This window comes from Pecten maximus, unplaced genomic scaffold, assembly GCF_902652985.1.
Source record: "Pecten maximus unplaced genomic scaffold, xPecMax1.1, whole genome shotgun sequence".
NCBI classification, from domain to species: domain Eukaryota; kingdom Metazoa; phylum Mollusca; class Bivalvia; order Pectinida; family Pectinidae; genus Pecten; species Pecten maximus.
The window spans coordinates 1-10,969 of NW_022979306.1; the positions used below are offsets into that span (position 1 = coordinate 1).

Genomic DNA, 10,969 nt, shown 5'->3' on the forward strand with positions numbered 1-10,969 from the left:
TCTCAAGGTAAGTTCAAGTTTAAAACAACTTTTTCATGTTGTTTGTTTATTTCTTCATTATGTGCAGGAAATATTAATAGGACAATAAATCACATTTATTTATTGCATTTTTAGTTTTTATCACATGCTGATTGGTCTACATCCAGTCACATGCCATTCCATTTAACATTGAGTTGCACTTTAGCTGTGATAGTGATACAAAACGCTTGTGCAAGTTTTCTGTGATTTCGCATAATTTTAGCCAATCAGATCTGTCAGACACATGTCTGCTAAGTTGCACAATTAGTGTAATATGATGTTTTATAGATTTTTGGTATTTACGACTCTGTGATGAATATGGTGGAATAAGATGTGATTTAAATGGCAAGGAATCATACTGTACGCATTCTGTACTCTGATTTTGATACGGAAATGGTAATAAACCAGTTATAGCTCTTTGTTTTTATTGGTATGATGATTTATGGAACTCAGATAAGCAATATCGACAGAGGCCAGACGCCCAGATTGATATTGGTTATCTACGCTCCATAAATCATCAAATCAATCAAAACAAAGAGTCATAATTGTGTAATATCAGAAACAATAAAGTTATAATATTATCAGAAGCAAGTGTAACATGTATGCTGTTTTGTCCAGTGTCATACAGCCCTGCCAGCACCCTCTACAAGTATTACACCGGTGATCTCCCTTGGAACGCCATGTTGGACTGGTTGTCAGAGGACAAAGAGCTGTATACACTTGTCCTCAAGTGCTTTAGGTACGAAACTGTAAATCAAATATTAACTTCATAATGTTTTAACAGTGTATGAAAGATATAGACTAGTTCATTTTATAATTTGTCATCAGTTTAATTATTTTGGTACATGTATAACAAAAGCATAGATCATTTTAGCTGGCTACAGCAGAAGGCTGTTGCAAACAAGCAATGATTCACATTTAGATGGTGAACCAATTATGATAGCAATGATACTTTTTAACAAAGGATTCTTATCTTTTATAAATAAAGTGTTAAGAAAACTGAAGTCATTAATGTATAATATAGATATCCAATATGGTTCCTAATTCATAGATGTATTTGACCAATAATTAGAAAGTTTCAAATTATTGTCCTAAGTTGAATATGTTTAAGTGGCAAAAAGTCTACTTGTTAGGGTGATGTTTATTGTATCTTTTTATGGTTGTATCTGTGTGTGATATGTATTGTATCTTTACTTGTTTGTACCTGTGGGTGATGTGTATTGTATCTTTAGTTGTACCTGTGGGTGATGTGTATTGTATCTTTACTTGTTTTTACCTGTGGGTGATGTGTATTGTATATTTACTTGTTTGTACCTGTGGGTGATGTGTATTGTATATTTACTTGTTTGTACCTGTGGGTGATGTGTATTGTATCTTTAGTTGTACCTGTGGGTGATATGTATTGTATCTTTAGTTGTACCTTTGGGTGATGTGTATTGTATCTTCACATTGTACCTGTGGGTGATGTGTATTGTATCTTTAGTTGTTTGTACCTGTGGGTAATGTGTATTGTATCTTTAGTTGTTTGTATCTGTGGGTGATGTGTATTGTATCTTTAGTTGTTTGTACCTGTGGGTGATGTGTATTGTATCTTTACTTGTTTTTACCTGTGGGTAATGTGTATTGTATCTTTAGTTGTACCTGTGGGTGATATTTATTGTATCTTTAATTGTACCTGTGGGTGATGTGTATTGTATCTTCACATTGTACCTGTGGGTAATGTGTATTGTATCTTTAGTTGTACCTGTGGGTGATGTGTATTGTATATTTACTTGTTTGTACCTGTGGGTGATGTGTATTGTATATTTACTTGTTTGTACCTGTGGGTGATGTGTATTGTATCGTTAGTTGTACCTGTGGGTAATGTGTATTGTATCTTTAGTTGTACCTGTGGGTAATGTGTATTGTATCTTTAGTTGTACCTGTGGGTGATGTGTATTGTATCTTTAGTTGTTTGTACCCGTGGGTGATGTGTATTGTATCTTTACTTGTTTGTACCTGTGGGTGATGTGTATTGTATCTTTAGTTGTACCTGTGGGTGATGTGTATTGTATCTTTAGTTGTTTGTACCTGTGGGTAATGTGTATTGTATCTTTTAGTTGTTTGTACCTGTGGGTGATGTGTATTGTATCTTTACTTGTTTGTACCTGTGGGTGATGTGTATTGTATCTTTAGTTGTTTGTACCTGTGGGTGATGTGTATTGTATCTTCACATTGTACCTGTGGGTAATGTGTATTGTATATTTACTTGTTTGTACCTGTGGGTGATGTGTATTGTATCTTTAGTTGTACCTGTGGGTGATGTGTATTGTATCTTTAGTTGTACCTGTGGGTAATGTGTATTGTATATTTACTTGTTTGTACCTGTGGGTGATGTGTATTGTATCTTTAGTTGTACCTGTGGGTGATGTGTATTGTATCTTTAGTTGTACCTGTGGGTGATGTGTATTGTATCTTTAGTTGTACCTGTGGGTGATGTGTATTGTATCTTTACTTGTTTGTACCTGTGGGTGATGTGTATTGTATCTTTACTTGTTTGTACCTGTGGGTGATGTGTATTGTATCTTTAGTTGTTTGTACCTGAGGGTGATGTGTATTGTATCTTTTAGTTGTTTGTACCTGAGGGTAATGTGTTATTGTATCTTTACTTGTTTGTACCTGTGGGTGATGTGTATTGTATCTTTACTTGTTTGTACCTGTGGGTGATGTGTATTGTATATTTACTTGTTTGTACCTGTGGGTGATGTGTATTGTATCTTTACTTGTTTGTACCTGTGGGTAATGTGTATTGTATCTTTACCTGTTTGTACCTGTGGGTGATGTGTATTGTATCTTTACTTGTTTGTACCTGTGGGTGATGTGTATTGTATCTTTTAGTTGTTTGTACATGTGGGTGATATTTATTGTATCTTTAGTTGTTTGTACCTGTGGGTAATGTGTATTGAATATTTACCTGTTTGTACCTGTGGGTAATGTGTATTGTATCTTTACTTGTTTGTACCTGTGCGTGATGTGTATTGTATCTTTACTTGTTTGTACCTGTGGGTGATGTGTATTGTATCTTTACTTGTTTGTACCTGTGCGTGATGTGTATTGTATCTTTACTTGTTTGTACCTGTGCATGATGTGTATTATATCTTTACTTGTTTGTACCTATGCGTGATGTGTATTGTATCTTTAGTTGTTTGTACCCGTGGGTAATGTGTATTGTATCTTTACCTGTTTGAACCTGTGGGTAATGTGTATTGTATATTTACTTGTTTGTGTCTGTAGGTATGGGTTTAAGCTGATGTTGGATCAGATGTTATTGGGAGAGGTGACTTCATCCGAGGAATTACAGGAATATATGGAGGAATATGACCGTGATTGGTACATAGGACTGGAATCAGATGAACAATGGAAGTCTGCTGTACTGGCCAGCAAACCAAATCTCTTCTCTCTTGGTCATAACAATCAACAGGTATAACTCTACAAAACCATATCTCATTGTTATAGAACATCTTTAGTTATCATCAATACTGTTGTATGTGTCTAATCCAGTGAATTGTATCACATAGTAGTTATATCTCATTATAATTAACAGGTACTGCACTCTAGTGACTTGTCACTTGTAGTACATGTACAGTATGATACCTCACAATCATCAACAGTATTGTATATCTCACAGTCATCAACAGTATTGTATGATATCTCAGTCATCAACAGTATTGTATGATATCTCAGTCATCAACAGTATTGTATGATATCTCACAGTCATCAACAGTATTGTATGATATCTCAGTCATCAACAGTATTGTATGATATCTCAGTCATCAACAGTATTGTATGATATCTCACAGTCATCAACAGTATTGTATGATATCACAGTCATCAACAGTATTGTATGATATCACAGTCATCAACAGTATTGTATGATATCTCACAGTCATCAACAGTATTGTATGATATCTCAGTCATCAACAGTATTGTATGATATCTCTGTCATCAACAGTATTGTATGATATCTCTGTCATCAACAGTATTGTATGATATCTCTGTCATCAACAGTATTGTATGATATCTCTGTCATCAACAGTATTGTATGATATCTCTGTCATCAACAGTATTGTATGATATCTCTGTCATCAACAGTATTGTATGATATCTCTGTCATCAACAGTATTGTATGATATCTCAGTCATCAACAGTATTGTATGATATCTCTGTCATCAACAGTATTGTATGATATCTCTGTCATCAACAGTATTGTATGATATCTCTGTCATCAACAGTATTGTATGATATCTCTGTCATCAACAGTATTGTATGATATCTCTGTCATCAACAGTATTGTATGATATCTCACAGTCATCAACAGTATTGTATGATATCTCAGTCGTCAACAGTATTGTATGATGTCTCTGTCATCAACAGTATTGTATGATATCTCACAGTCATCAACAGTATTGTATGATATCTCACAGTCATCAACAGTATTGTATGATATCTCATAGTCATCAACAGTATTGTATGATATCTCAGTCATCAACAGTATTGTATGATATCTCAGTCATCAACAGTATTGTATGATATCTCAGTCATCAACAGTATTGTATGATATCTCATAGTCATCAACAGTATTGTATGGTATCTCATAGTCATCAACAGTATTGTATGATATCTTGGTCATCAACAGTATTGTATGATATCTCACAGTCATCAACAGTATTGTATGATATCTCAGTCATCAACAGTATTGTATGATATCTCAGTCATGAACAGTATTGTATGATATCACAGTCACCAACAGTATTGTATATCTCACAGTCATCAACAGTATTGTATGATATCTCACAGTCATCAACAGTATTGTATGATATCTCACAGTCATCAACAGTATTGTATGATATCTCACAGTCATCAATAGTATTGTATGATATCTCACAGTCATCAGTATTGTATGATATCTCACACTCAACAGTATTGTATATCTCACAGTCATCAACAGTATTGTATGATATCTCACAGTCATCAACAGTATTGTATGATATCTCACAGTCATCAACAGTATTGTATGATATCTCATAGTCATCAACAGTATTGTATGATATCTCAGTCATCAACAGTATTGTATGATATCTCAGTCATCAACAGTATTGTATGATATCTCAGTCATCAACAGTATTGTATGGTATCTCATAGTCATCAACAGTATTGTATGGTATCTCAGTCGTCAACAGTATTGTATGATGTCTCTGTCATCAACAGTATTGTATGATATCTCACAGTCATCAACAGTATTGTATGATATCTCTGTCATCAACAGTATTGTATGATATCTCACAGTCATCAACAGTATTGTATGATATCTCATAGTCATCAACAGTATTGTATGATATCTCAGTCATCAACAGTATTGTATGATATCTCATAGTCATCAACAGTATTGTATAATATCTTGGTCATCAACAGTATTGTATGATATCTCACAGTCATCAACAGTATTGTATGATATCTCAGTCATCAACAGTATTGTATGATATCTCAGTCATGAACAGTATTGTATGATATCACAGTCACCAACAGTATTGTATATCTCACAGTCATCAACAGTATTGTATGATATCTCACAGTCATCAACAGTATTGTATGATATCTCACAGTCATCAACAGTATTGTATGATATCTCACAGTCATCAATAGTATTGTATGATATCTCACAGTCATCAGTATTGTATGATATCTCACACTCAACAGTATTGTATATCTCACAGTCATCAACAGTATTGTATGATATCTCACAGTCATCAATAGTATTGTATGATATCTCACAGTCATCAGTATTGTATGATATCTCACAGTCATCAACAGTATTGTATGATATCTCACAGTCATCAACAGTATTGTATGATATCTCACAGTCATCAACAGTATTGTATGATATCTCACACTCAACAGTATTGTATGATATCTCACAGTCATCAACAGTATTGTATGATATCTCACAGTCATCAACAGTATTTTATGATATCTCATAGTCATCAACAGTATTGTATGATATCTCATAGTCATCAACAGTATTGTATGATATCTCACAGTCATGAACAGTATTGTATGATATCTCTGTCATGAACAGTATTTTATGATATCACAGTCACCAACAGTATTGTATATCTCACAGTCATCAACAGTATTGTATGATATCTCACAGTCATCAACAGTATTGTATGATATCTCACAGTCAACAGTATTGTATGATATCTCACAGTCATCAACAGTATTGTATGATATCTCATAGTCATCAACAATATTGTATGATATCTCAGTCATCAACAGTATTGTATGATATCTCAGTCATCAACAGTATTGTATGATATCTCAGTCATCAACAGTATTGTATGATATCTCAGTCACCAACAGTATTGTATGATATCTCAGTCATCAACAGTATTGTATGATATCTCAGTCATCAACAGTATTGTATGATATCTCAGTCACCAACAGTATTGTATGATATCTCAGTCATCAACAGTATTGTATGATATCTCAGTCATCAACAGTATTGTATGATATCTCAGTCATCAACAGTATTGTATGATATCTCACAGTCAACAGTATTGTATGATATCTCACAGTCATCAACAGTATTGTATGATATCTCATAGTCACCAACAGTATTGTATGATATCTCAGTCATCAACAGTATTGTATGATATCTCAGCCATCAACAGTATTGTATGATATCTCACAGTCATCAACAGTATTGTATGATATCTCAGCCATCAACAGTATTGTATGATATCTCAGCCATCAACAGTATTGTTTGTACACTCATTGTAATATTTAGGTAATAGTGAGTAGGAAAATCTGTGGAACAAGAAGATAAAATTAACAGTATGTCAAATTAATTATAAAGTATGAATAATAATCATTTATTAAGTCAGAATGCAAATTACCAGGTAAGTGTAGAGTAACCAAATGGAAAATTTATATTTAGTTTTCATTAATGGGAGTTTTTAACAGTTTATTTTTACTTAATGAAGGGAATTTACAATTCATTTTTCATTTTTCATTGAAGGGGACGTACACAAGTCGAGTGTTGTCATTGCAAGAAGTGGCGGCCCATATTGGCCGACTCAACACAGAGGTAGTCCGGGGACAGTGGGCAAATCTTAGCCTGGAGTTGTTGTATTTCACTAACGATGATGAGGAGCGCTATAGTATCCAAGCCCACCCCACAGTTCTCAGGAACCTCACTGTACAGTCAGCAGACCCACCTCTAGGCTATCCTATCTTTTCATCTCCTCCAATCAGCATTCCTACTATCTGAGGGGTCAAAGATCAACATAAATGACCCTCAACCCATCAGCATCCCCACCATCTAGGGGGTCAAAGATCAACATAGATGACCCTCAACCCATCAGCATCCCAACCGTCTGAGAGGTCAAAGATCAGTTCAAAATCTGTTCAGCCGATCATCATATACACCATCTATGAGGCATCTCCACCATCTCAAAGGGAAATGTCAGCAGCCTCAGCAATGGATTTGGGCTAGTTTTAATTACTATGATTATGTTAGGATACAATGGTTGAGGTTGAAACATTATAAACTACAGCTTGGGAAACACATGATACAATATTATAAGAATTATGTCACAATTCATGTCATAATAAAGTAGCGTAACCATTCTGTCATGATGGTACTAATGTAACAAGGAATCGTGATTTGAAAATTTGAAATGTTTATAAGGATTGTAAAACGGTTTATTAAATTCTGTCTCATTTTGAATGTGAGTGACATCACTAGTCTATTCCACGACAGAGTGACCTACCCTTTAAACAACCAGAAGTCATTGTGTTTAACTGTTATGCAATAGAGATAATCTTATTGTGAATTCGGTGACAGTATACATGTATCATGATTTCACAGCAGAGTTATTCCACCTCCCCCTACAATGGTCTGGATGGTCAGTTGATTACCAACATTTCATCACCCGTTAGCTAGCACTGAAATATTTGTAAATTGAGATTTGTATCTTTTAAACCCTCAGCGGACCATTTTGTTACATATTTCTATTGATATCTATGTATCAATTGGAAGCACATGCTTTGTATAGCTCTAGTCTATGTTGAACTACTGTATAGCACCGATCCTATGTCTTACATTGCTCTAATTTGCTCAAAAAAATGGTTGATTCAATAGAAAGGTCTCCAAGACATTCCAGAGTAATTATTGTAGATACATGTATCAGTTTTATTTGATGAGATATCTAATTATATGGTTACCTGTACAGGTAACAAAATAAGTAGGCAGGTAACAAAATAGCCTACCTGTTCTTCCTGTATGTCTTGTGAGTAGTGAACCTCCCTGTTCTCCCTGTATGTACCATGAGTAATGAATATCCCTGTCTTTCCTGTATGTACCATGAGTAGTGAACCTCCCTGTTCTCCCTGTATGTACCGTGAGTAATAAACCTCCCTGTTCTCCCTGTATGTACCATGAGTAATGGACCTCCCTGTTCTTCCTGTATGTACTGTGAGTAATGAACCTCTCTGTATTTACTGTAAGTAGTGAACCTCCCTGTCCTCCCTGTATGTACCATGAGTAATGAACCTCCCTGTCTCTCCTGTATGTACCATGAGTAATGAACCTCCCTGTCTCTCCTGTATGTACTGTGTGTAGTGAACCTCCCTGTCTCTCCTGTATGTACCGTGAGTAGTGAACCTCCCTGTTCTCCCTGAATGTATTGTGAGTAGTGAGCCTCCCTGTCTCTCCTGTATGTACCGTGAGTAGTGAACCTCCCTGTCCTCCCTGTATGTACCATGAGTAATGAACCTCCCTGTCTCTCCTTTATGTACTGTGTGTAGTGAACCTCCCTGTCCTCCCTGTATGTACCATGAGTAATGAACCTCCCTGTCTCTTTCTGTATGTACCGTGAGTAGTGAACCTCCCTGTCCTCCCTGTATGTACTGTGAGAAGTGAACCTCCCTGTCCTCCCTGTATGTACCATGAGTAATGAACCTCCCTGTCTCTCCTGTATGTACCGTGAGTAGTGAACCTCTGTCTCTCCTGTATGTACCGTGAGTAGTGAACCTCTGTCTCTCCTGTATGTACCGTGAGTAGTGAACCTCCCTGTATGTACCATGAGTAATGAACCTCCCTGTCTCTCCTGTATGTACAGTGAGTAGTGAACCTCCCAGTCCTCCCTGTATGTACCATGAGTAATGAACCTCCCTGTCTCTCCTGTATGTACCGTGAGTAGTGAACCTCCCTGTCTCTCCTGTATGTACCGTGAGTAATGAACCTCCCTGTCTCTCCTGTATGTACTGTGAGTATTGAACCTCCCTGTCCTACCTGTATGTACCATGAGTAATGAACCTCCCTGTCTCTCCTTTATGTACAGTGAGTAGTGAACCTCCCAGTCCTCCCTGTATGTACCATGAGTAATGAACCTCCCTGTCTCTCCTGTATGTACCGTGAGTAGTGAAACTCCCTGTCCTCCCTGTATGTACCATGAGTAGTGAACCTCCCTGTCCTCCCTGTATGTATTGTGAGTAGTGAACCTCCCTGTCCTCCCTGTATGTACCATGAGTAGTGAACCTCCCTGTCCTCCCTGTATGTATTGTGAGTAGTGAACCTCCCTGTTCTCCCTGTATGTACCGTGAGTAGTGAACCTCCCTGTTCTCCCTGTATGTACCATGAGTAGTGAACCTCCCTGTTCTCCCTGTATGTACCGTGAGTAGTGAACCTCCCTGTTCTCCCTGTATGTACCATGAGTAGTGAACCTCCCTGTCCTCCCTGTATGTACCATGAGTAGTGAACCTCCCTGTTCTCCCTATATGTACCATGAGTAATGAACCTCCCTGTTCTCCCTGTATGTACCGTGAGTAATGAACCTCCCTGTCTCTCCTGTATGTACAGTGAGTAGTGAACCTCCCAGTCCTCCCTGTATGTACCATGAGTAATGAACCTCCCTGTCTCTCCTGTATGTACCGTGAGTAGTGAACCTCCCTGTCTCTCCTGTATGTATCGTGAGTAATGAACCTCCCTGTCTCTCCTGTATGTACTGTGAGTATTGAACCTCCCTGTCCTACCTGTATGTACCATGAGTAATGAACCTCCCTGTCTCTCCTTTATGTACAGTGAGTAGTGAACCTCCCAGTCCTCCCTGTATGTACCATGAGTAATGAACCTCCCTGTCTCTCCTGTATGTACCGTGAGTAGTGAAACTCCCTGTCCTCCCTGTATGTACCATGAGTAGTGAACCTCCCTGTCCTCCCTGTATGTATTGTGAGTAGTGAACCTCCCTGTCCTCCCTGTATGTACCATGAGTAGTGAACCTCCCTGTCCTCCCTGTCCTCCCTGTATGTATTGTGAGTAGTGAACCTCCCTGTTCTCCCTGTATGTACCGTGAGTAGTGAACCTCCCTGTTCTCCCTGTATGTACCATGAGTAGTGAACCTCCCTGTTCTCCCTGTATGTACCGTGAGTAGTGAACCTCCCTGTTCTCCCTGTATGTACCATGAGTAGTGAACCTCCCTGTTCTCCCTGTATGTACCATGAGTAGTGAACCTCCCTGTTCTCCCTATATGTACCATGAGTAATGAACCTCCCTGTTCTCCCTGTATGTACCGTGAGTAATAAACCTCCCTGTTCTCCCTGTATGTACCGTGAGTAATAAACCTCCCTGTTCTCCCTGTATGTACTGTGAATAATGAGCCTCCCTGTTCTCCCTGTATGTATTGTGAGAGTGTTGATGTCTTATTTGATAATGCTAACCTCAGCTCTAGTGCTACTTTAAAGGAAATGAATGTAGTGTTGAAATCTTAGTGACAAAGGTTTCCGTTGGTAATAAGATGTTGCATAATTTTTCGTGTAAAATCAGTCGTAATGAGATTTTAGCCTTCTGTGACTGACTATTGACAAAATCACAACTAATGCACCGTAGAGAAACTATGTCAGTATTATGTGC

General features: G+C 37.3%; 1 protein-coding gene across 1 annotated transcript; it reads left to right on the plus strand.

Annotated features, from left to right (window-relative positions):
• The first annotated feature begins 230 nt into the window (after nucleotides 1-230).
• Nucleotides 231-8,168, plus strand: LOC117318462 (pecanex-like protein 4). The gene is made up of 3 exons (XM_033873446.1): nucleotides 231-757; nucleotides 3,292-3,478; nucleotides 7,076-8,168. Exons 1-3 carry the CDS (start codon nucleotides 621-623, stop codon nucleotides 7,325-7,327), a joined length of 576 nt encoding a protein of 191 aa, XP_033729337.1. The 5' UTR covers nucleotides 231-620; the 3' UTR covers nucleotides 7,328-8,168.
• The last annotated feature ends 2,801 nt before the right edge of the window (nucleotides 8,169-10,969 follow it).